The sequence below is a fragment of the Elaeis guineensis genome, chromosome 8 (assembly GCF_000442705.2).
Source record: "Elaeis guineensis isolate ETL-2024a chromosome 8, EG11, whole genome shotgun sequence".
Classification (NCBI taxonomy): domain Eukaryota; kingdom Viridiplantae; phylum Streptophyta; class Magnoliopsida; order Arecales; family Arecaceae; genus Elaeis; species Elaeis guineensis.
The window spans coordinates 1,953,860-1,981,568 of NC_026000.2; the positions used below are offsets into that span (position 1 = coordinate 1,953,860).

The 27,709-nt window shown below is 35.9% G+C and overlaps 1 protein-coding gene across 1 annotated transcript; it reads right to left on the reverse strand.

Moving 5' to 3' along the window:
• Window positions 1-1,572: 1,572 nt before the first annotated feature.
• LOC105050818 (ribulose bisphosphate carboxylase/oxygenase activase 2, chloroplastic) lies at window positions 1,573-27,468 on the reverse strand. Its single transcript, XM_029266301.2, has 13 exons — window positions 27,084-27,468; window positions 26,863-26,948; window positions 25,903-25,912; window positions 22,487-22,549; window positions 21,112-21,225; window positions 19,290-19,351; window positions 17,320-17,374; window positions 16,807-17,008; window positions 13,048-13,154; window positions 6,281-6,336; window positions 3,847-3,939; window positions 1,907-2,080; window positions 1,573-1,771 (listed from the first exon to the last, which is right to left on the reverse strand). Exons 1-12 carry the CDS (start codon window positions 27,409-27,411, stop codon window positions 1,973-1,975), a joined length of 1,284 nt encoding a protein of 427 aa, XP_029122134.2. The 5' UTR covers window positions 27,412-27,468; the 3' UTR covers window positions 1,573-1,771; window positions 1,907-1,972.
• Window positions 27,469-27,709: the final 241 nt, after the last annotated feature.

Sequence of the window (27,709 nt, forward strand, 5' to 3'; positions counted from 1 at the left end):
GAATGATGAAAATACTTCTCTTCTTCTGAAAAAATTATGACATTCCGTGATCATATTATGACATTCTGCGGTCAAATTATAATTTTGACTGTAGGATGTCATAACGAAGGAAGAAATTTTTTTCATCATTTTACAATTTTATAAATTTTCAATGACTAAAATATCTTCCTCATTATGATTTCTAAAAAAATTATAATTTTTTGTATGCAGAAAATTATAATTTGACCACAGAATGTTATAATATGATCACAAGATGTAATTTTTTTAGAATAGAAAGAATATTTTTATCATTCAAAATTTTAAATGAAAAAGCAGAACTGCAAACATTAAATACATTATTAAATACACATTGAAAAGCGATGACTACATGCTTTAATGTGGTTGGATGGTGCGTTCCATGTTAATTTTATTATACCGCACACGATGTATAAAGTCTTTCACTTTTTTTAAAATTCAGATCCAAATCCGACCTGTATTACTTATTTGAATCAAATATTGGATTGGTCCAGACCAACAAAAATGAAAGGATAATATATGAATAAGGAAAACAAACAACAATGTAAAAGTTCAAAAATATTCTTTCAAATATTTGGAGTAAGACTCTTTGAGACATCAAGATTTGCTTGAAATTAAAACCAATTAGCTAACTGATCAACTAATTAAGGATCGAATTAACTCGTGACTCATCCTAAATGGCTAAAATCACATAGTTCAGAATTAAACTTAAGTCGCATATTTGAACTATTGATCGAACTTAAATTTAAACTCGAATTAAAACTAGACCTGAATCGGACCAAAAGTATACTCGAATTTGATTCCAAAGATAAAAGACAAACGGATCCTATAATTGAATCCAACTTTGGCCCAAACTGTTTCAGACACTAGCCTTACCCCAAGCCGAACCGGCCTGAGTCCAATTCTAGCTCTACCCCTAATCTATCTCCATGATGGAAAACGGCCCTCTTGTTTGCAATGAAAAAGAAAAAAAAAAAAAACCTTCACTCTCTCACCTCTTGCCCTATCGTCAGCTCCACCGCAGCACGGTCAAACCAGCCAAGCGTCTAGCAAACAACCCGAGTCATTTTCTCAGACGAGATTCGTCGTTCCTGTGGGCAAGTACATCGTCCTGCCATCCGTCGCATAAAACCCAAAAAACGCATAAAAACTAGCTTGTCTTTACTCTTTATCTTTATTTTATATTTTTACCTGTGGTTAAAATTCTTAAATCCAATTATTTTATTTTTTGCTATCAAGAAAAGCCTAAAGTTAATACAGTTATACCATAGGAAATTAATATGCTAATCTTTAAAATTAAATCTTTAGAGTAACATCACAGTTCTTGCATTGGGTCTGTTGCTTCCATTAGTGATGGACACACACACACACACACTCTCTCTCTCTCTCTTTATTTATTTATTCTTTATTTTTCTGAGATTTTTTTTTTGGAGCTTTTCCTTTCATCCTGATCCAATATCCAGGGTTTAGCCCTCGGACTGTTCTTTGTTGATCTCTCGGGTGGTCGGCGCTCAATATATTAGTTTACTTATCAGTTACACATTGAATGAGAAAAAATTGAAGAGCAACATAAATCAGAATAATCATAATTAAGTAGCTATCTGCTTGCCATTATCAGCATTTACAATCTGGTAACAGGGAATGCAAGAAAATGTTTTCCATTCCTGCCGAACCTGTCCTAGGATTTCTTTTCTGCTTCCATTTCCGGTATTGCTTCCTGCGTCCATTTTCCAGAATACAGGGATACAAATAGATCCTACAGAGATTTGAGAGAAAGAGAATATTAGTATTGTATTACACTCGTCAATAATGATGAGTAGAGCTGGTCATGTATAAGTTACATAGTAACCACAGGCTTGTGAACAAAATCAACTGATTCTTCCGTACCAACCTCTACAAGTAGTAGCACCAACAGCAGTTGGTATCACAACAGCTCATTTGTGCTGTATGACCTTAACTAGTCATCTATATTTTTCATGTATTCCTTTGAGAGTCTGGAATTCATTATTAACTGTTGCTCTTTGACAAGAGAACGTGCCGATTCGTGCAAAGCCTCCACTGTTTGCTGTTCCAAGAAAAATGAAGTTAATCAGTCATTCCGTTAAATAAAAGCTGTTAACTCCAGATGTGGTTCATGGTAAGTTAGTTCTAAGAGGTTCAGCAGAGAGTTTGTGACAGGGCTATATGCTATTGTTTGCATATTCAGAGATGGAAATGAACTGGCATGTTAGTCTTTTTAGTTCTTCATCATGTAGATTTTTAGGCTGTCATGACTGTTTTCAGTCATGTACTTTTCTACAAGTCACACAAGTTCCGTAAGTTTGTGTGAGATATAATCCTTTTTCAGTAGGATGTTTCTTAATGGAGGCCAAGATTGATGAGCTATATCTCGAAAAAGTCAAGCCATTGGAACTGAGTTTGAGGACTGGTTTTCATGTTCTCGTAATCAGTGTGATGAGTTTAATTCCAAATTTAAACAAAAGCCAAGATGCTATCATTTTCTCCATGTGCAACCTCTAGAATGAAGGTGCTAAACAATTTGTTATGATTCATAAGTTCTTCCACAAATAATTTTTCTTCCTCCTGTCATCTTCATTTGTTGGTTAGTATTGTTAATTCTAGATCTACATAATACCTTTAACACCTTTCTGAAGAACCCTTGGACCAAATTCTTGAAAGCACATAGTTAGTCCTACCCTTAGAAAATTTCAGAATTCAAGCAAATAATGGTTTGCTAACCCTTGCAATGCAGCAACGTAATCACCAAATATAAAAACCCAACCCTAATGTGAACTCAATCCTTTTCTTGCATTACATTTCTATTATCTGTGTGTGAAAAATCATCATTTTTGTGAAAGGACCACATGCGGCAGCCACCTAATACTCTAGAGCCCAACACGTTTCCCTTTCGAGCAATTACACAGTACTATCTTTTGTCTAGATCTCAATGTGAACTATCACAATTATATTCTCTTAGTGTTCAACTCGCAACATTGTGATCCTGCTATGTACTTATTAATCATTATACCATTATCATTAGTAATGATGCTTCCACTGTCACCAATAGGATCTTTGATGCAACATAAAAATTTTAGAACCAACGTGATGCAGAAGCTTTTAATATTAAAAGGTCATCATAGGAAACATTTTGGATTTAATATTGTGCAAGTTCCTGGGGTGACTTGATTCGTAATTACATTGCCATATGTTCATTACACAACTCCCTTCCTTTTTCTGCCACCTTCGAGGCATCGACCATCAACATTTGCTTGCACCACTTCTCTTCATCCACGTTCCAATCAAATATGATGTTGGAGCTATTACTCCTATAATTCTATTTCAAGCCTAAATGTCTCTCTTCTGAGGTTCCTCACCTCCTTAAGAGAGGGAAGCAAGATATTTGCTTGTTCTAGCAGTAAGGACAAACATCGAATGGGTGCCTCATTTAGGCATTTTCTCTCCTCTGGTGTGCCTTATGCGGTGGCCTGGGGGTTAATTGTGCATGCGTGTGGTGGGCAGCTACAAAGTTGTGTACTAAATCATGGTTTGTCTTTGATTGTATGCTTATATAAAACCTGTATAACTTGTTTATGGTATGAATTGTATCAGTCCCTACTCCCTAAGGCTTATTTCATGCCACATTCAACCTCCCTGCACATTCTGCTCCTAGTGAGGATAAATTGAAACATGGAAAAATTTTAATTTGTTGGTCTGGGTACAGCAGTATACTTAGGTGACAGCTAGTAAATGTGAAAAATAAAGGAAAGATTGTATACATTGCCAAAAAAAAATAATAATAACACAAATGGGAGTGATGGAACAAGTTCATACCTTAGGAGGAATAAATGTAGGAAGCTTGCTGCTTTTCCTTCCCTTTAGAAGTTTCTCACCAAGATTTTCATATCCACCAATATCACTTATCCACTGCAACATAATGCATTCTATTAAATAATCACATAGCACAGATGATAATGCCTACCATAAGGCTAATGATAATCGAATATTAATAGGATGTACAAATTTCATGTAGAAACAAAGCACAGTAGCAGACTAAATCAATGAGAAGAAAAGAAATGTTAGACTGAAACCTTTATACTTCTGAACTGGAATGACCACTTCATTAGAAAATATCATCATGCTCAAGATCCATCAAAATGCACAAGCAGTTATCAAGTTCTTAACAGTGGAATTTCTCATATACTGATTGTTGTGGGCAGGCCGCGGGGGGCCTCCTTAATAGTCCCACATCGGGCAACTCTGGTGTGTGCATGTGCTTAAGTAGTGCGGGCTCCCTCTTGCCCACGTGAGGCGCCTTTTGCCCAGAGGGGCCGAGAGGCAAAACCATGACTCCGGGTGCGCGTGCGTCCAAAACGGCGGCTCCCCTGGGGAGAGCGGACAATACCTTGCGTGCGGTGGAGGGGGGAAGGTTCCGTAACCTTAACACGTGTACACAACAGTGGCACGCCAGGTAGGGGCACCCGCCCCCTGTCGTTCAACACATGCACCCTCCAGAGTGGGGGGCTGTGTTGTGGGCAGGCCGCGGGAGGGGTCTCCTTAATAGTCCCACATCGGGCAACTCTGGTTTGTGCATGTGCTTAAGTAGTGCGGACTCCCTCTTGCCCACATGAGGCGCCTTTTGTCCAGAGGGGCCGAGGGGCAAAACCGTGACTCCGGGTGCGCATGCGTCCAAAGCGACGGCGCCCCTGGGGAGAGCGGACAATACCTTGCGTGCGGTGGAGGGGAGAAGGTTCCGTAACCTTAACACGTGTACACAACATTGATGAAGAGATCTTGATCATGGTTTCTTGACCTCATATATCCATCATGAACTTGACTAGCAGTGAGACATCTCAAAATGCTCAACTGGTCATGAAGCAGTCTTCAATTGTTAGGCATTTAAATGGTTTTGTACATTCAACAAGATCATAAAACACCTAATGTTCTTATATTAAACAGTCAACAAGTAGCAAGATATCGAACAAAATAAATTGGAATACATCTTAGTCAATAAGAGCATAATTTTATTGGTTACTATCAACTCTAGGAGTGCAACAAGATAAATATTAGTAAGTACCATTTTTTAAAAAACAAACGGACATGCTCATCGTGGTAGTAGCAATAGTATTATTTTTGGTTGTGATGGTTGAGAATGAAAGTATACAGCAAAGTGAACATCTAAAGATGAAATAGAGAAAACTATAAGAGATCAAGAAATAGATACAGGGAAGGAAGAAAGACATTCCTTCAAATAGAGATCTAGATGATGAGCTTATCATGAGAATAACGTAAAAGATTACTTTACTCTCATCTTAGCATGGTTGAGATATATGAAACATCATCTAGCTTATGTAATGCCTTCACCTTGGAGAGAAGCAACATACAAAACAATAAAAAAAATGCATCATGGTCTTTCAATGATAAAAGATTATAATAGATAATATACATAGATGTACACATATATACATAAATGTATATCTAGGAAATTTTTGTTTCACACACCAAACTAATCTCACTTATACAAAAAAAGGCCATTGTAGATTTGTCAAAAACATCTAAGAAAATGTTCAAATGGTAAAGTGGAAGTTAATATTTAAATTCATAGTGCTTAAGCAACCCAATAATTTAAGCAACAACATAGGCATTTAAACATCTGCATTATGACAACAACAATAAGAACATTTGAGATTACAATGTCATGACTTATTTTAATATTCCACAATAAGTGCCCAATCAATGACAGTAAGAAAGCACATGTATTCTGAAAAGCAATAGAATATGTAATGATGTTATGGAGCAATCAACTATGACTTCTCCCCATCTTCCATGGTCCAAGATTGGTATTGATGGCAACAAGAGTGGTGCTGGTGGTGATACAAAGAGAATGGAAAACAGGAGATCTGATCATTTGCTCCTCTGTCTCTTAAGATGAATCTGGTTGTACTTGCAGCCTGATTTTTTTTGGGTGGGGTGGGGGTGTATGCATGCATGTGCAAATAGTTGTACAAGGACTTTTATTTTAATAATGATAGCTCCCCAAGGGTTTGTATGCACCAACATAATCCTTTAACTCAACATCAATCAGTTATTGTCTTCAATGATGCATGATGCTCCTGAAATCATCATGGTTTGGAAAGAACAAACTAAGTCAATTTATCTTCAGCTTACTCTCTAATCAATGATGTTTAGAACTTGATGACAATGTCATCCATGACTAGACAAGCTATTGTTCAAATTAGTCATCCAAATACAACTTAAAGATAGGGACCTTGGAGATTGACCGATCATATGTCCTGGATCTCAGTGCACCATAAAAATCCAGGGCTGCACATGGAAAAAAGAGAGTTGATTAAAAGATAATCCATATGTATAACCAAAAGTTTAAAGCACAAGCCCAAAAATCATTCCCTATCCAAAATGCAAGACGACAATATACATAACATAATTTCCAATAGAACTAAATATACAAAGATAAAAAATGAACACAAGGATCAGAAGAAAGATGAACAAATATTCAGTACATTAGCATTGATAGAGTCCTCAGTCCAGATGGTTAATTACAATTACACAAATACCATCAGAAAACACTATATAGCACAGCTGCTGGATTTACAAATTCTAAGCAATTAAAAAAGTAATTATATGTAATTACTTAAAAATTTGAGCCTAAAAGACCAAAAATCAAATTACAGACAAAAGGGGAAAAAACTAATTATCCCTACAGATTTAATCTTGAATCCTATCATTAAGTGGCATACACTCCTTTTCTTGTTTAAACATGAGCACCATACATTCTACAATAACTCCTTTCTTTAACTTGTAGCCTTCCTTAACTTTAGATATCCTCTTTCTAAAATATGATTCTTCATAACTTTAGGCCTCCAACTATTTCTCCCTTTTCAACCACTTCCATAATGATGATTTGATCATCCAATTTAACATTTGAATCCTCTGATTCTATATCATAGTATCTGCTAGGGTGATTCGATGTTGAATCAAAACTTATTAACAATTACCTAGTCTACCTAAATGGTCACATCTAAATTATTTATGCCTTCACTCTTATGAATAAAATTGGGTTACTCAGACTGTGACCTTATTTTTAACATTAATTGAACTTTTTTTATACATCACTCAGCTAAAAGCCAGAATTTTTTTAATGCTTTATATGATCATTTCAAAGTATTATTTTAAAATATTAGAAGTTTATCTTGGATGCCACATCATGATTCGATCTAATCCATGTTGTTCCCTGCTATGTATGATTTGAGCATCATTTTACGTTAGAGCTGTCAATTTAGATTTGGGCCCGTCGAGTTGGCCCTCCCCGCCATGTAAATGGGACAGGTTGGGTTCATATTTTAGCAATCCGTTTAAAAGCGGATCAAATGACCCATCCTGTTTGGGTTGGCGGGTCGGGGCAGATCGGGGCGGATTGGCCCGCCTCTTTATATATATATATATATATATATCGAAATTAGTCAATTACTATTTACTTACCAACCCCCAAACCCAAATCCCCTTATCCCTTTTCAATGAGAAAGAGAGGAGAGACCATTGCCGCGGCCGCGTCCGAACGCCATTGACCGTTACCTAGTTTCCATCGCCCACGGTGAGTCTCCTCTTTTTTCTTTTTTTGGTACAGCCTCGGCGAGCTCCTCCGTGCTCCCTGGTGCCCGCATCGCGCCCCCTGCCCCCACTCCTCGACGAGTGCATCTCGACCCCCCGCGAACTCCTCCGTGCTCCCCGACGTCCGCATCGCGGCCCCCGAGCCCCCTCCTTCCCCCCCGTGCCCGCATCTCGGGCCCCCACGAGCTCCTTCGCACTCCCTGGCGCTCGTATGCCGACCCCCCTCCTCCCCCACACCCCGATGAGCTCCTCCCCAGCACCGCACTCCCTCTTCCCCCTGCTCCCTGGCGAGCTCCTCCGCCCCAGTGCCCTCACCCCGGTCCCCTACGAGGCCGCGACTTCTCCTACGGCCGCGTGCACCCGCACCCCACCCCAGTCCCCACCCTCCATGCCCCTTTCCCATGATGCGCCCCCCACGGCCGCCGTGCTCACATCCCCTCGTCCCCCCTCCCCCAGTCCCCGACGGGCTCCTCCGCCCTCACTCCCTCCCAACCCTCCCACCCGGTGCACCCAGAGTCCTCCCCACGCCCCCACCCCTACACCCGAGCTTCCCTGTGCCCACCGGCGCCATCCGTAAAACCCTAACAATCTGATTTTTGTGTTGTTTTCTTATGCATGTAACTATTGAAATCTCTTATTTATGCTTTTGTTTTGTTTGATTGTTGTCTTAATTGATTTTTTTTTGTTGATTGATAGATTATCAGCTTGTTTCTCTATTGTGTGGGCGTGTGGCTGATTACTTATATCGTGACTGGATCTATGAGTACAATGAATTAAGTTGTAAATGTGGATGGTAATGAAGTACCTGAAGAATCCAAATTAGATAGTAAAAGTGAAACTGAACTTGAGGTTGAGAAATCAAATAAGAGGATAAGGGAATATTCTGATGTTTGAAATTATTTCACAAAAATAGAGAAAGACAGATGGTGTAGAAAGGGCAGCTTATAATGGATGTGAAAGACAGTATAAATGTGGTGGAAAAAAATATGGGACCTCTTCTATGACCCGTCATCTTCCAAAGTGTCCTATGAGAAAGTTTCATGATGTAGGGCAAATGATAATTGGTGCTGATGGAAAACAAAGATCTAAAAAAATAGATCAAAAAAATTTTCGTAAATTATGTGCATCTACCATTATTCAACATGATTTGCCTTTTTCATTTGTTGAGTATCCTAGGATTAGGGCTTGGGTAAAGTATATCAATCCTAATGTTGTTCCTATTTCTAAAAACACTGTTTGTAGTGATATTCAAAAAAATTATTTGAGGGAGAGAGAAGTTGAAACAACTCTTAGCTAAGATTCCCAATAGAGTTTGCTCGACTTCTGATATGTGTCCGCATGCACCAGTGAGGGTTATATTACTCTGACTGCTCATTATGTTGATGATGGTTGAAAATTGAATAGTAAAATTCTGAATTTTACTCATATGCCTCCACACTCAGAGGTTGAATTAGCTGCAAAGTTATATGAATTTTTGAAGGATTGGAGAATTGAGAATAAGATTTTTTATCTGACTCTAGATAATGCCTCCAGTAATAATAATATGCAAGATAATTTGAAAGAGCAGCTTTGTTTGAATGATAGTTTATTGTGTGGTGCTGAATTTTTTTATGTACGGTGTTGTGCTCACATTCTTAATCTCATTGTTCAAGAAGGGTTGAAAGTAGCCAATGATGCTTTAGTTTAGGAAATCGGTCAAGTATGTGAAGGGTTTGGAGAGTAGGGTGCAAAAATTTGATGAATATATTAAGCATGTTGGTGATATTGACACTTCCATTGGCTTACGTTTAGATGTATCTACCCGTTGGAATTCCACATATTTGATGTTGGAGAGTGCAATCAAATACAAAAAAGCTTTTGCTTCTCTCCAATTGGTTGTTAAGAACTATAAATTTTGCCCTACATCCCTTGAGTGGACAAAGAGGAGAGAAAATATGTGAGTTTCTAGAGCCATTTTATGAGACTACCAACTTGATTTCTAGTTCTTCTTATCCTACCTCCAATCTTTATTTCACGCAAGTTTGAAAGATTGAGTACTTGTTGGAAAATGAGAGGAATGAAGATGTGGTGATAAGTGGAATATGCAAGAGGATGAAAGGCAAGTTTGATAAATATTAGAGTCAATATAGTGTTGCACTTGCATTTGGGGCGGTTCTTAACCTGTGCATGAAGCTTACAATGTTGGAGTACTTTTACTCAAAAATTGATGCAAGTAAAGCAAAAGATATGATAAAGGAGGTGAGGACAAAGTTGAATACGGTTTTTGAGCAATATGCCAACTCCACAAATGCACCAAGTAGTTCTTCCCAATCTCCATCCATATCACGTGCATATATGCCAATGTCAAGTGGAGGATTAATTGGAAATAAAGGCAAAAAAATACTTGATGTAAGTGTCTCATCTTGTGCTCTTTTTTATATTTTTTTTCATATTCACATTTGTTTTATTAGTTATATATCTAACTTATGTTTGTAATTGATGTAGGAAATTAAAATATTTGAGAGCCAAACTATTACAAATACTGAAAAATTCCAATTGGATCTCTATTTGGAGGAGCCGAAACTTGAGTTTGAATTCTATGAAGAATTGGATGTATTGCACTATTGGAAGAGTCATAAACATCGGTTTTCAATTCTTTCAATAATGGCATGTGATGTTTTGGCTAATCCCATTATTACTGTTGCATCGAAATCGGCCTTTTCCATTGGTGCTCGAGTGCTCAACAAATATAGAAGTAGTATGCTTCCAGAGAAAGTGCAGGTTCTTCTTTGTACTCGCAATTGGCTGCATGATTTTGTTCCTAATGATAAGCTTGTCTTGTACTTTAGATGTTACTTGGTTTTGCTCCATGCTACTTTTTTTTATGGCTAATTTTTTATTTTTAGCTTGTGGTACTTGTAGATGAAGATGATGATTCAGCTATGAAAGTGAAAACATCTCTTTCAAAGAAGGGTTCTAATATTATTGAAGAGATAATTGATGAAAAAGAGGAAGAGGGTGAAGAATTGAATGATGAAGACCACAATGATGATATGGAAGATAATTTTTTAGGACTTTGATTTGCCTCTAAATTAGTTTGAAAATTGAAACTTTAAGTCTTTTAAGTTTGGGTTGGATTAAGTATTTAAGTTTGACAATTTCATTTTATAACTCTAAGAATTAAGATGTGAGATTTTGATAGGTTGATTTGAGCTTAAATTAAATATAAAATTCTGTTTATATTGCTATTTACAGTTTTTTTTTTTTGAATTTTGACGGGTTGGCCCGTTTAACCTGCGACCCATGGCGGGATGGGTCGGGTTGGGATTTTCCAAATTCGCCAATTAAACGGGCCAGCCCGCTCTGACTTGTTTAGAGGCAGGTCGGGGTGGGCCGGCCCGTCTTGACAACTCTACATCATAATGCCAAAAATCAAGGTAGTTCAACCAAAATAGAGATTATAAATTAAGGTAAATTACAGAAATCCCCCTGAGATTTATGCTTATTATGCTTACACCAAATAATTTGTAAAACCTATCATTACACCGAATTAAATTAATTGCATTTGTGAAACCGTGAACCTCATGTGAAAAGTCGAAATTGTCCTTGGGTGGGGAGGAGGGCGTACATACTTTCTTATGTCCCTGGGTGGCTATCATATCACTTGAGGTTATTTTGGTCTTTTTCAATTTTTTTTCCCAATGTGGCATATGGGTCCTATTTGATGTTTATTGTTTGACTAATGTTCTGATAAGTTATGGGTCAAAGTATGCGATAAAAATAAACCTCAGTGGGGTAAGCATATGTTTCCAAACTATTGGGTGTAAGTGCTATTCACCCCCTAATCCTGAGGGGTTTTGTAATTTATCCTATAAATTATCAAGTGCAATATAGTGGCATCATATAAAATGAGGAATTGAGAGATTGATTGTATTCTTAATGATAGCAAAGGTTAATGAACTTCAGATAACTTGATGGGCAGATTTGAGAAAAAGGAATTGAATATATTAATGACAACACCTAAACAAAAAAGATCCTAAGGCAGCCGTGGCATTGCTGGTAAGCTGATGAAAGTATAGGATTGCAAGATAGAAACAATTTCAGTGGCCATGAATGTTGTTGCCTTTAAAGGCCATACTTCACATATGCCTCCACCCTGCACGGGCAAAAGCCAGGGGAGCAATGGAAACCTGTATAGAGATAGGAATAGGAGAATCTGTGAAATATTTCCCCTCCAAACAAAAAAAGAAAACAAAAAGCATGGAAACCTGTATGGTAGGGTTCCCTTAAATAATGAGAAGTTGTTGAAGTGGGATAGTGGACTCCGCCAGCTTTCTTCCTTTGACTAGATATAAAGATGCATATTTACTTAATTTTACCATCAAATCCTGCTCTTATTTTCAGAAACTTCATCCTACCCATATCTCATTTCTATATAGGTTTGGGGTTCGTTTCCAAAGTTGGCGAAGTACCAAAAGAAGAGGAGGTTTTCACAACATGACAAAATTGCAAAAACTCTGCACTTCTTGTTTTTCTAGTTTCTAGTTTGTTTTTGATTTACTACCTTTCACTTTCATATTTGTGATGTACCATTGTCACTCTCAAATAGGAAGCAAGAAAAATAGTAGGAAGGAGGAGGTTCTTTTAAAAAGCCTATCATGTGGTATTCTTTCTGGCTTTTTTTTGATTTTCTATCCTTTTACTGGTTTGTTGTTATTCCTCCTCCCATTTTCTAGTCCAAGTTCCTTCACTCTCCAAGTAACAGAGGAAGAGGGGAAAAAGAGAAAGAAAATGAAGAATACATCCAAGTATGTCTCTCTACCATTTTATTACATAATGCATAATCATTTTATTTTTGTATTATATCTAACATAATATAGATTATTGATACTTATAATTTCTTATATCGGAACAAAGAAAAAGCACCCACATAAACAAGATAAATAAGGAGATAGTAAAAAATCCTTCTTGATATAATATTTGATTAGTTTTACCATATATATTTAATTGCGCTATTACTCAAATTGATTAAGAACATAAGAGCGACTTGAATTATGCATCTCTTTGTAATACTATTTGCCCCCATCAAAAAAATTCTGGCTCCGCCACTGTCCACCTCCACCTGCCGCTGCCAACCCCCTCCAAAATAAAAAAGCAACACATGAAAGAAATTAGAAATTTATTATTTATAACAAAAAACGAAGTAGGTGTCGCCGGAGATGCTATAAGGAATCTAGCTTCATTTTAGGGATCTAGAATGCTATAGGGAACATAATAAATAAATCAGAATTGTCTACTGAAAATGATACTAATAGGCAAAATATGTGTCCACATTTTAATCCAATTATATGAAAAATTTTAGAAATTGTTTTATTAACAATTTTGTTCAGAACACAACTTCTAGAACATATACGAGTGCAGAAATACCTTGGTTAGGAAATGTATCTACAAGGCTGATGACTTCATCTTTAGAAATTCCATCTTTAGCATACATGCAATGGACAATATTGATTACATCTTCACGATCTGGTTGCCTGATTTAGCAGAGAATGCTCTGTAGTGACAATCACCATGAGGAATATAGAAAAAGAATCAAGCAGGACAATTTTGTGGTTATAACAGTTAAGAAAAATGATATTACGTAGATGGAGAGAACGCAATAATAGTGTAAGAGACAACTATATTAGATTCATATAATGGCTTGTATAGGACATGACGGTGAGTGATTATTGTATGACATCAAGTCATGCTTTTACTTGTTATTGGGTAATATGAAATTAATATTATGAACTATGAAGTTTGAGTGCAAAAAAAGAAAAAAAGAAAAAAAGAAACTGAATATTGTGTAGATAAAATACTAAACACTTCCATCATGAAATATACATAAAGTCAAATGATTTATGTGTGATATCAAGGCATGAGAAGGAACTCATTATGAAACCATCTTTATGCCATCCCATACAATAAAATCTAAATTTGAACTCAGAAACATTAAGAATAGGAAATATATTAAGAAAATTACTCTAATTGTGGTTTCCATTGTCATTTCTCAAATTTGTTCAGAATTCTTTTAACTGTTTTATAAAGGCTTATGTGGGAGAAGTTATTAAAGCTATTTTTGGTACAACCACAATGACAAATTCCAAGGAAAGCGAAGTATTTTTATGCGGTGAATAGCCAAAGCAATCAAGAAATGCCAGGCTATAGATGATGAGATGCAGAGCATTATGTCTACACACGGGAACTGATAGACTTGCCTCATGGTGAGCTAAGCTAACCACATGCAAGAAGATTTATAGTACGTAATAAAAGAGCATATGCATATAGAGATAAGTTTAAAGCCATTTAGTGGCCAGAAACTATTCACAAAAGAAAGGTGTTGACTTCTTTTGCATCTATGATTAATAGCCAGGATATCCCCTAGCGGCATATTGATGCTTCAGCTACAATATAGACATTTATCCATCACATGGATGTGAAGACAACTACTTTTGCATGGAAATATCAAAGAAGGTATTTATATGAAGCAACATTAAGGCTTTGTTCCAAAGCTATTGATTTAAAAGTCCAGGCGCGAAATGTTTGCCCAGTAATTTTAGCAGAGATTTAGTATGAAGCACTTCAACTATGTGCTTAATAGATTTTTTCTTTTTTTTTTTTTCAACAAAAGGAATTATTGTCTTTCTTTATGCAGATGGTTTACTCATCATAGGTACGGTTGGAATTTATTAACACATGAAAGTTCCTCCCCCTTAACATCAATATGAAGGACTTGGATGCATGCTATTCTTGGCATGAAGGTAGGTGAGAACTAAGAATCAGTAGAGAGACAAGGTTACTGGCTATGTTACTTAGACACTTCATTTCAACTGTCTAGAAATATGAACACTTGGACATGCAGGACATGACACAACATGGTTGGATACTCTACTTTGAAGTGTCCTATTGATATCAACAAAAAGTGTCCGAGACGGCACCTTTTTTGGAATTTTATGCAGGAGACTCAGTCTCAAATGTTGGATATTTTCAGTGGTGTTCTAAGTTTTTCTTGGACACTTCAAACAAAGTATCCTTTTAGTTTTTCTAGGCAGATCAATTAAAGCATCCTTATATGTTAAATATAAAGTAAACAAGATTATATGCATAGTTTAAGCAAAATATCATTATATTTTAATATAAGTATCAAAGTTGGTTATCAATCTACTTATCTCACAACATCTTAAATGAACCTAGAAACTAAATTAAAAAACTTACAAAATCATGGCTATTCTATTAATTTATTTGCTAACTATCATCTATACTTCTAAGTTTCTCTTTTATTTTTGAAAAAGTATAAAAAGACAAACACAATACACGTGCGCACACCACACAGACACCTGCACATACACATGCACCTACCAACCTACCTCTATGCCTAGCCCTTTAGAGGTCTTCATGTACGAAACATGAGGGCAGTTGGACTCAACTGATGTTTGGTGAGTCAGTTCCCCTCTGCTCTGTTGGTTGCACATTGTCCTTGACATGGCAGGAAATGGCAATAGCCCCTCAGTCACATAGAAAAGGAACAAAAGAAGACAAATAGAGAGATTTACATGACTAGTTTCTTGGAGTCACCTCCTCTCCATACATGCAAATAGCTGCTTTGCTTCCTTAATACCCGCTAAAGTATCCCAAAGGAACTTGCCCAAGACAACTACCTTCTCTTATGTGTGAGTTTGGGAATATTTGCATCTGCAAAACCTATGCTGCTTTAAGATATAGAAACCCCAGAACATAAGGTTAGAAATCTATAAAATCAATATCTTAGGATAGGAAAAATTTTCTCGACCTCAACCAAACCCAATATTAAAGAGAGTTTTCTTATTAAAAATATTTAAATATTTATTTATGGGCTTGAGAAACTATGGTAGTAAATATTGATGGATTCGGTCCATATGACCATTTGGCCAATGCTTATTTCCAAATGATGAACCTTTTGTACAATGTCATGGACTAATAAATCCTAAATACGTCCATATCCTTTTTTCATTGAATTCTGTGGGTTTGTGTAGAATTTTGTGGACATGATATTAGAGGCATTTAATTCTAACCATTAAATTTATATAATGCAATTTGTTTCCATTACTTTTTAGTTGTTTGAGAAACCTAACTAAAATTAATTGGATGTAAGAATTAGAAGATGGACCATCTTTTGGTTTGTTTGAAAACAAAAACTTCATTAGTGTTATGACCCTATAATGGGACTTAAATGGGTTTACCTAAGTGGTGTTTTTTGCTCCTACTGAAGGTGCATTGATTGGAGCAGCTTATAGTCTCTTAGGAGCTATGCACCAAAGCACATGCATTGAGGAAGGATTATGCCTTATGAACAAGATATTTACAGCATACGTAAAGCTTTATGAATTTTTGATGGTGCCTTAGCACCAGGTTCCCAACAAAAGCCCTATTAATTTGCATTTATGCAATATTTTCAAACTCTATCAATTTTAATTAATGCTAATTAAGGATTTTCAAAACCTAATGTAGATGCTGCACTAACACTCTTCACATTCAATACATAATAGATTTTTTCTTAAAAAAGGTCTGAACTATAAAGGTCAAAATCTCTAACAACATTCCCAAATTTTACTGTAAGATATCAATTCTCCACATAAGAAGTTTGAAATTTCACTTAGTCCACCTTCAAACCCTCTATCAAGTAGGAGTAAGTTACATACTGTGATATCATGGTAAAGATGGATGCAGTCCTGAAATCTATTTTTCATTTATATTGTTTTAGTTCTTTATATATTACTTTCCTAACCTAGTTATGTCAAACATCAATGTTGGCAACCTCAGTTCCAAAGTTCCTTGTAATAGCTATCTTTGGGACTGTTCCTGATGTTTAAACAATTGCTTCACATCAATAAAAGAAATGTACAAGCAATTGCTTAGAAACAAAGCAGCTAAGCTTCCAAAACTTACTACAAGCATCCTGACAAGATGAAATTAAAAAAAAAAAAAAAAAGAGGGCACCTCTTGTTTACAAAACACAGCCCCTGTAATATTTCTTTTTAATGCAAGAGCAAGGCAATATCACATGCGATAACAAATTTCACTTAAGAAGAAGATTTCACAATGAACTGCCTATTGTTGAGAAGACATGATAAAACTAAAATGACAGATTCATGTCAGTGAGAGACATACCAATAGAACTTCTCCATCCTTCCATCCCGAATCAAGGGAGCATAAAGTGTTGAAAAATCATTTCCAGTTACAATAATGGGAACTCTATGTGTAACATCTGATTCTCTCCATTTCTGCCCAATGCTCACCCTTGTAGGATTATCTGACAAATTCATCAGTGTTCCAACAACAATCTGGTTGTTGACTGTCATTTGTGTGTTTCCTATATGAGCAGAGATAAGGAAAACATTAAGAACCATCTTGCAGAACATAAGACCAGATGTCATGATTGCTTATCAACCTGAGAAACACTTTAGGCCTCTTATAAGACAAGATGACAATACTACTTACAAGATAAGTTGTTTCCGATCAAACAGGTCATTAGGGAACTTGAAAAAGTCTCATTTAAACAACAAATGCTTGAAGAAGTGGCACTTTTCATTTACTAAAAGGAAAAAATCAATGACAAAATTTGTAGTACATTTATTCTTCACACCGAAAATAATTTTCCAAACAGAGGAAAGAATGGCATACCGAATCTCCCCAGGCCAGCATCGATATCATTGATCATCAAACAGCTTATTTTTCCCTGGATTAACCACATTGGAATCATTAACATGAGAACTACATTGTCCTGCGAACTCCATATAAATCCTTTCCACAATAATCACTTTAAAGACAAACAAAAGTAGCATTGTACATCAAACACTATACAAGGCATTTGCATATAGCAGAAGATGACACAAGAAAACATTATACCACACTCCAAATTTTTGCTGTGAACTAGTAACCAATTGTGAACTTTCTTTGTACTGCTCACAATAACTGGCAGTTTTTTCTATCAGTATACTAACTATTTAATGAGTGGCATGACTTCATGGAATCACAATTGGGGCTCTAACCACTATATAGAAGAGGAAAAAATGAATGAACTACCACAGAAAAAAGCAGAGAATAGCATTGCAAATTCATGCATTTTATACACTATGCAGTCAAAGGCTAAAAATACTTATAAATCGGCTGACAACTTTCTATTTTATGCATGCAAATTGTCGCATACATACTGATTATTAGAATGAAGTACTGAGGACATGGACTTAAGAGTTGCAGTAAGAAGATAACAAGATGAAGGACTGATTGTCAGGCAAGTTCATGTGGAAAGAAAAATCAGCCAATCTGGCACAATACTTTAGTGATGCATGAACTTTATTACAAACAATCTGCCAAAGGCCTGCATTAATGCATGATGTCAACCTTCATAAGATTGAAACAGTGAAGGGGAATTTATAGTCCAAATCCAATATGATATGTCTAAAGTTGTCAGTTATGCTATTTCTAATGGAAGTGGAGGGTGAAGTAACAGAGCATACGTCCTTATCATGATCACATTGTCCCATAAACTAGGCACACAATTAACTACAATAACAAAGAACCTTTCCACATATGATAAGACTTTATCCTGATAATCATGATGATGAGTATTATCACTTTTAAATACACCACTATGCCAGCGAATTCTCCAGTATATCATTCTCAAGTTAAAAAAAGAGAAAAACAAATTTATGTATTCAACTTGTTGTAAATTAACAAATTATTCAAAAAATTGAATTAGCAGACATGCAAGCAAAACTCTTTACCTGTTATACTGCAGAGGAGCTATTCTACAATCCATAAAGGATGAAAAACTAGATCGACATAAAGATATCAACATCGAAGGCACTGCCATTTTTTCACCTTAAAGTCAATACAAAATCCAATAACATATCGTCGATTGCTTCATTTTAGATCAAAAAACTGCTATTATCTATTCATGCCAAAACAATCTACAGCTACTCACAAAAAGCATCCAACATAACACAATCTGGCATTTATCCCTAAGTAGTTCATGATACTTATACAACATTAAATTATGAAGAAGTTGAAATTCTTATATCCACTGATGGGTGAAATAAGCAAACAAACATCAATTTTAACTTTTTTATGGTGTACTTTCTTGCCAGATTTTTTTTTAAAAAAAATTGTGAATGATCTAGAGCTTTCTATTTCTTGAGATTATACTTCAGTCAAGATTTTAAATCCTATGGGACGGGGCTGTCCCGATTTTCTCATGGAACGGGATGTGCCGCTGTCCCGCCCCATCCCGATACTTGGAACAGAGAGTGTCTCAAGACGTCACGATTGGGATGCTGGGATGCTAGGGGACGGCCCTGTTTCAACACATGAGATGATATCCCGTCCCGATGTCCCACGAGACGTCCCACTGGGATCTGAATCCCTAACTTCAGTACTCTAAAAGTTCAATATTTTGACTCAAAATATACTTTTAATGTTAATGCTCCTATAGTCATAGTATAAATATATCAAAATGCCAAAAAAAAAGCCTTAATAGAAAGGTGCTTTATTGAATAAATAATTGGAAAATAAAAAAGTATAATAGAATAATGCAATCTCCACAACTTTAATCATACAAATATCAATAGTGGAAGTTAAGGCAAGCTTCTAACCTGGTTTTGGATCACTTGGGAAGCTGTTCTATACCGTTCACGTATGAGCTTGCCTGGTTCTCCTGAAAAGAGAGAGGAAGATTGGTATGACTAAGCAATCATATATGATTTCATTGGATATAGCTATACAAACAAAAGCTTTAACATATGATTTTGTTGCAAATGGTTATATGAACAAAAGCTTCTTGGATTCATATCCGCTTTGATAAAATTAAACAGTTTTTGCATATATGCCTTTGCAAAGAAAGCTTATCGCATATTTACTCTCCAAAATCGCTATTTGCATGTATACACCCCCTCAATTCATCCTGTTTTTGCACAGATGCCCCTCTTCAGATTTTTGGATGGTGGCTTTAAAAGACAACCACTTTGAACTTCATTTGACACTATTAACCTTTTATGCCAATACCTCTGAAATATTTAACATTCAATTTATATTAAAAAGAGCTATATTTTTATATAACTTTGTCAGGGATATTGATCCAAAGGGCATTATACGTTTAAAACAATAATTTCTTAACACCATCAATTAAAAAATCTAATGGAAATATTATCCATGTAAAAACAAGATGATTTGAGTGGTATATAATAATGACTTTTAAGAGAAAATATGCAATAAGCTATATTTACAAGGGTATATATGCAAAAAAAAAAAAAAAAACTAAATCCTCAGTCAGAAATGCCTCAAAAGCATTACCAGTTAAATTCTAGATGTACATTTGACACAAAAATTAAATAATGTGCAAAAGCGACGAGGTACATAGTTTTTCTTTGAAACGTACACAATGTCATATATTTGTTTGACTCACAAAAAATTAAACCTGTCTTAATGCCAAAAAATATATAAGATATACCCAGTCTTATTTTTTAGATAGCAAATTATATTATTACAAGTAGAAGAGGAAAAAGGAAAAACCAAATTCACATAAACGTAGATGGTGATTTATATAGTACACAGCTGATACAAAATTATGAATAGTATGCACAAGAGAAGAAAAGGATAGGAACCCTGTAACTGCATCATCATGAGAACCAACCAAATTTATCTTTCTGGTTAACTTATCATTTTCATATCAATAATCTAAATATTTTATTTCCATTTCTTAAGCTTAGCACAGATCTATACCAACAAGACCTATTCCATTTTTATGTAGAAACTTTTTCAATCAACGCATGATCTGTCAAAGTTTGACAACATACTTCACTGGCTATTGACCATACGTCAACACTCAAAATTGGATCTCAACTCCTAGCAAAGGCAACTTTAGGAAGGAAAGATTACCACAAAACATATGAGGCTACTTGGTTACTTGCTTAATCCAAACAAGGGCATTGTCTAGAAGGGATATTGTAAGCAGCATATTCTTTCTTTATTTATTTTTTAAACCTTTACAAACAATGCACAGGAAAGCAAACTTAAGTTATACATTATAAACAATGTGTTCTTTCTGGATTTACATTCCTCAGTAAACATCATACTCCAACTTTCTAGGTTTAACTAGTGGTTCATACATAATCAATATTACAGAGAATAGCATCTCCCTGGAAATGTTGCTCTATATAAGTGGGATTATTCCTTTTCCTGTGAAGAATCATTAAGAAAACAAAATTATAAGTCTTGAAATGGAACATCTCTCTTGGAATGATTCATCCAAATCTAATCCAATCCACTGAGTAATCAAAAACAGACTAAACTCATCAAAGTCTTTAGAACATCTAAATTTAAGTAAATTAGGTGACAACTTTGATCACCTTGAAGATTTTAAAGGATGAGAATATTTCACCAATGGTCTTTCAGAAATGCATCCAAATGCATGTTTACCTGCTCTCTCTGATTCAAGTTCTCCTGCAGACATAATGACTGGCTCGACTCCCATTGCCTGAAAAATAAGTTCAGTTTGAAATGTTTTTCCTTGGCCTTTTCCTCCCCAGATACCTACAAAATCACGTTACAGCACAGTGTTGCTTGATATGTACACCTTGAAAATATTTTAAGACAAGCATACTAATAGTGACACAAAGGTAATGCAAAAAGAAAGAACCCATGACTAAGTTGATCAAGTGGTACATAACCTCAGGTTTAAGATGGCGGAAAGAAACTAAACAAATTGACAAGATGTAACCTGTTTGGAAAAACTAGAAAGGAAAAAAGACTCTAATCAACATGATGATTATGTGGTCTTACCAAAATAATCATAATACGGAGAAAAAAATATCCTAACCTTAAGCAATAAGCTTTGTCCCAACTTTCTGAGGTTGGCATAAAGGATCAAGGTATAGTCCATCAAACTTGTGAGCATGTCACAGCCAACTCTCAGCATAATATGAGCTCTTCGAACTATGCTAAATTCCTAGCGAAGGCATCAATTGATAAGATAGGGGCATGCCATGATACCTGAAAGGCCAGTTGTGTAAGGAGACATGCCAATTTGGTTATGCAATTCAAGCTTATGCAACTGGAGAGCTGTCCCTATGGTTTCTCTAGAGTTGAAAACAATCTAGAAGAAAGGCAAGAAGACAAGGTTTGATATTGGGAACGACATTCATCACTAAGGCACAAATTATAAGCCAATAGCAAAAGAAAACATAATTCCCAACAGATAAATAGTAATAGAAGATAAATAAAAGAGAATAACTACAAGATAGCCTCCACAAACCCAAGATTGTATTATGTATCTGTGCAAACATATTAATCAAATCACAGATTTCTCATTAAGTGTGTCATTATGGAAAAAAAGACAAGCAAAATAAAGTCAGAAGAAGAGAAACAACTTCCGCAAATAAAATCAGTATAGTGTTCAAAATAGTGAAGTTCATGCGACAGTCTTATGTTACTAAATGCATGATCCTGTCATAAGGAAAGGTGTGTTGTTTGAGTCAACAACATACACAATCAGAATATGCATAAATGAGGTGTTAATAAATAAGAAATAAATAGCCGCAACTTATATAATTTTTCAGGCTTTCTTTTTTCCCAGAAGAAAATAATCTACAAGTCATCTCCCCATATAAGCTGATTAGTGGGATCGGATGTGATCAAATGCATTGCCTGTCAATTAGAACAACTTTAAAATCATCATTCCTAAATCAAGATTTCTTTTTAAAAATCACATATGAAACAAAGGACATTGTTTTATAATAACTGCACCTCGAAGAAATATGTTGATTTTTTAAAAAATAAAATTTAATTTATTTACCTAGTATTAGAGGAACTTTCACATTGAGGAGATGCGCAATATAGTTCTTCACAATGTGGCATGCTGCAAAAGAAGTATTTATCAATGTCTAATGATGGAAATACTGGAGACCAAAATATTAAACAAGCTTCACCAAAGAGCAAAAGCAAGATACAAATTCAGGTTTCTCTTTTTTTTTTTTTAAATAACTTCCGAAAGTAACTGAAAAAAAACCGAGCCAATTCTAGCTTTTTCTACCAGTCAAATGTTTCTCTAATAATATTCCCTGTGACACCTTCCTAGAACCCTAACCCATCTCACCTAGATCAGAGTGCTCCTCGTCATGCTCTTACACCGACAGTGACTTCTCATGCTACTACATCATGGTTAGCTCACCATTAGCTCATCTTTCTTTGATTTATACCATTTCCTCTAGTCATCCATGCCAAGCATTAGTCATAAGTTATGGTCATTTAACATTTAAAGCAATGCTGTTATGGTTGACAAGCCTTCCTGAGGCTCTTCAGCAAACAATTATACAGGACCTTGTTAACCTTTTCATAAGAAAGTTCCAATCCAGCATTAGTGGGTCTGTAGAGTTAAGCACAATATGATGGCTCAATAAACTGATGTAAAGCTTCTTTAGTTACTTGGAATATTATTCACAGCTAAGCAATCCACTGTAAGGAGAACTTCACCTATTATTGTTTGACAATCATTTTTTTTTAATGGTCTGCCCCACTATTAGATGGATGAGAAGAATTGCATTTCTTTTAACAAGATCTTTCTAAGGATATCTCCACCTAGCCTGCGCTCTGTAGCCATCTGGCAATAATTGGTGCCTCCACCAAACTATATATCACATCAAAAAGACTTCCAAATCCTAGTTTGAGTGCACCTGGCATGTTTGTCATTTAGACTTCCCATTGATTGCTATCTCAAGTAGAATCTCGGGCATCAGTTTTTGACAGACCTTAGCATGTTGCTACTTTTCTGTCCCAAGGTTGCCTTCCCTCCTAAATTTTCTTTCACATCAGAAATATACCAACATTATCGCTTATGCCCAAACAACCAATTAATGCACCACTGACACACTAATGAAGCTTCAACTGAGGCTACTTGAAAGCAAGCTATATGGAGACAAGTATTTATTTTTTGGATGGTAGGCCACTTTGAAATCCTCCACACAATTGTCAACCCATATTAGTCTTGACCATATTTCAACCTCATATTGAGCGAGCAATGTGTGTGGTGAGCAGACCTATTAGTCTTCCTCACTCTACTCACTATGTGATGATATTATGTACTTTTGGATACCTTCAAGGTAGCATAACTAACATCAGTTGTTCCGTCTCCTCTCCTTCTGCCTTAGCATTAGAACTTAGAACCTCCACTAACCATCATTGAGCTAGTAATCTTATCTATTAGTTATGTAATACAGATTTCTTTGTATTCTTAAAGACACCCTCATAACCATGAAAAACAAGAAACATGTAGCATTTTCTTGGCTCCAACATGAAAAAGAAGTATCAATATGATGATTCAGACTTGCAGATTTCAATTCATTTTTCCCATGTCATCTTCCTAACATGGTAGTTGCCATCAGCTCTACATTTTCCCATGTCATCATCCTACCATGTCCATCAGCAATCCTACATTTATGATAAACAGAGTGATATTCATACTGCAAGCAATCAGACTGTCTATTAATTATACTGATATACCACATGGGAGGGGTATGGCCCATTGCAATAGTGTATACTGGATTCTGATTGTAGTATTGTACCTCATCCAACATTGCTCATCATGCTTCAATCTCCATACCATCATTACAGATATTCAGGATAAAGACAAAGTTTGATTGTTTCATTTTTTGGCCAAATATTCCATCTTACAACAAATTAAGAAGGTAAATATCTCAAAGATGATGAAAGTTGATGAATCACTGTCAAATACAAAAGTTCACGGTCAGAAAATATTATTAGTTTGCTACTTTCAAGGAAAAACACTCATAACCCCATCAAACTTTCATATGGATTGATGAGGCAGCTATCTTTTCACTATAATTTACTTTTTCCTATCACATGAATAAATAGTTTACAGGGTCAAAAATGTCACATATGGACAACTGTATTAGAATGAATTTTGATAGACAGGTTTCACTGCCTGTAACTATCAAACAGAACCTTATAATATTCATCAGATTACTGCCCAGAGCTGATACTAACCAGCCATCACACCCTTTTCTTTGCTTATTTAAATTAAAGATACATGCATTCTATTAAACACATATTAAATTGTATCACGATCATCAGATACAGCACTATATAAGATGATATACATTGATTTCATAACATTATTCATCATACTGCTTTTCTACATTATGGTTCAGAGATAAATTTAACAAACTTGCAATGACAAACTTTAATTTAAAATTTACCTCTTTAACTCACGTATTATAAATAACAGCTACATTTATAAATAACAGCTACAACCACTCCCATGTTTTAAGGTATCTGTTCCTTCGGAATAAATAAAGTACTCCTCAAAGAAAGATTTTGAAGTGTATGGTTTTGAGCCTATGGAACAACTATAGTAGAAGTCCCTTAAACATCATGCAAGCATTTTCAGAGTGACAGTGCTGATGGGAATTTTTGAATCATCTAGGTGATGCAGGTTACCAGACTCTGAAAAGTTGTATACACTAAATTTCATTTTTCAATATGATTAATACAGTATGTTTTGTCCATTAAGAAACTTTTGTTTGAGCCTTTTTTTTTTTTTAAAGAAAGAAATCTAATCTAAGTTGAAATAGGCAAAAAAAAAAAAAAAAAAAAAAAAAAGGGTCATGCTTTGGTTATTGATGCACTAAATGACTTCCAAAGCCAAAAGCTGTCAATGTCTAATTTTGGGGGTATCTGCATACATTCAGCTTAACATGTATCAACAATATGAGAAATTATACAATTTTTTAATTCATTATATGATTACTAAATAAAATATTGAGAGCTCAATGTGTAAACACCAGCCACTTTCCACACTTTGATACTGAGTATGAAATTATAGTGAATTAAAAGTTAATGTTGATCTCGCTTGACATAAATCATGAGTTTAGCATCTTTCTTCTTTTCAACCATAATTTCATTAAGGAAAATATCCCACTTGAAAAAAAAATACAAATGTTGGACTTAAGTGCAAAGATATTAAGATTATTATAGAACTCCATGAAGTAAGTGTTTCCAATCACTAAAACATACAAAGAAACATTTTTAAGCACCTAATTCTGAAAACTTATCAAAAAAGGCCCTTCAAATAAATATATTAGATTATGCATGATCATATAAGGCAAAACAGACGGTGTTCCTCCTTTTTATATATGTGATACCTCATCGAAATTCATCACGTGCAAATTCGCAGCAAAGTTTCATAGAGCTTACCAATTTTATCCTGTAGAATAGACCAGCATACTATGTCAGATTCTGTGGATCAACTTTTAGAAGGTGAAACAAATATCAAGAAAGTACAAAGGTGAATCATCTAGTTTAGAAGAAAGAATATTAAAAGAAAGAGGCCAAAACAAATGGAAAGAAATATCTCATGATGTACAGGAAAGAATATTAGACATGATTCTCCTCAATCTGGGAGAATATCAAAACATAGAAGCAGCATTACATTCCTTTTTTCAAAAAATACAAACAAATTCCTCGTGTGTTTATAATCTGAAAACTTGAGTGAATTAGAAATAGACATCAAGATTCTCAGTAAGGGGGAATTCTTCCCTTCTTTTCCCTTTCAAGAAAAAAGGAAAACAAACATAAAGACTCTCTACAAACTTCTAACGATCTGTCAGAAGTCTGAAGGATGATGTTAAAGTTACAACCATGATCCACGTATTCCACATACACCCTGTATACAAGGAGCTATGGTCTGTCTGTATCGATTGTACCCACGGGAGCGTGGCTTTCAAAGTGCAGCTCTGTGTATGTTAGCAATCTTCCAGCACCAGTAGCCCAACTTTCAGCAATGTTTAACAACAAATATATTCAAGAAGAGATGTCGGTATTTTTCAAGATAGCAACACGGAAGGATCTACACATGAGCCCCTAACAGGAGTAACCAAAATTAAACCAAAAAATGCCAATTCCTCACACAAAAATCATGAAGAGAGCGGCTGCTTAAGCCTTCAAGAATCAAGAATAATTACGAAGAAAGATCAGAATTTTACAGAGGAAACTCGAGGAATTTTGAAAACGAACCATCAAATCCTTCAACCTGGCTAATTTCACATGTTAAATATCAAACATTGTCCGATTCCAAGACAACCACCGAAAAAAAAAAAAAAACTAAATTATACCAGACCAATCATAGCAAAAGGAAATTAAACAGAAAGAACTCACCAAGAAAAATGGAGCTATGTAATAGTCGCCCTCCAGGTACTCAAACGACCTCGTCACCTTCTGCCTGTAATCGAAAACAATATCCGCTGCAAACCCAATAAGAACACAATTAAAAGAACATACTGAAACAAAAACGAATCCACATCAGTCCGAACAAAAAATCCAAAAAAACTTGCAACAAAGATGGCCACTTTCCAAGAAAAGAAAGAGGGATTCCATACAATCTTTTCCAAGAAACTCTCCGACGAAAAGATCATCGACGATCCCTTTCCGGGCCCCGACCGCAGTGTTCATGTTGTCGGCCTCCTGCCCGAGCCGGTACAAGTAGTCCTTCCCGTCCGCGTCCTTAGACTCCCATGAGGACTGCACCGAGATCCTCTTCTTTGGACCATCCGGAGGCGGCCGATCGGGAGATCGACGGGAGCAGCTGGGAGGAATCGAGTGAGCAAGCCTCCTCCTCTTACCCTGGATCTTGGGGCTAGGGTTTAGAACAAAAGATCGCCAGGGGAACAGGAGGAGGAGGTCGGACTGAAAGCCGAGGGCCGCCATTTATTTGTCTTGGTTTTCGCTCCAGCTTCCATCTTGTAGGGGGAGTATAACCGTAGCCGGTTGCCGAGCGCGGGCTTGCGGAAGCTACACGCGGTATGATTGGGCTTGCTGGAGCCGTCGGATTGGGTGAGCCATTGGATTGGGCGGTCCAGAATTGCTGAAGCATGGTATCAACCGCAATGGTTCTTCTGCGTGTGGTGATGGCAGGCTTATCTTGAACGGCTGGAAGACAGCTGAGCTGGACCAACATCACACCGGCCCATCTCAGCCGTCCAAAAAAAAATCAAAAATCAAAAAT

What these genes read in the sequence shown, in the direction of transcription:
- LOC105050818 (XM_029266301.2), bottom strand. Translation starts at nt 27,411, where the DNA reads ATGGCGGCCCTCGGCTTTCAGTCCGACCTCCTCCTCCTGTTCCCCTGG. An exon ending in AGAGTTTCTTGGAAAAGATT is followed by an intron (nt 26,949 to 27,083) that starts GTATGGAATCCC and finishes TTGGGTTTGCAG; the next exon opens with CGGATATTGTTTTCGATTAC. An exon ending in CCCAAGTGATCCAAAACCAG is followed by an intron (nt 17,375 to 19,289) that starts GTTAGAAGCTTG and finishes TGGTTAATCCAG; the next exon opens with GGAAAAATAAGCTGTTTGAT.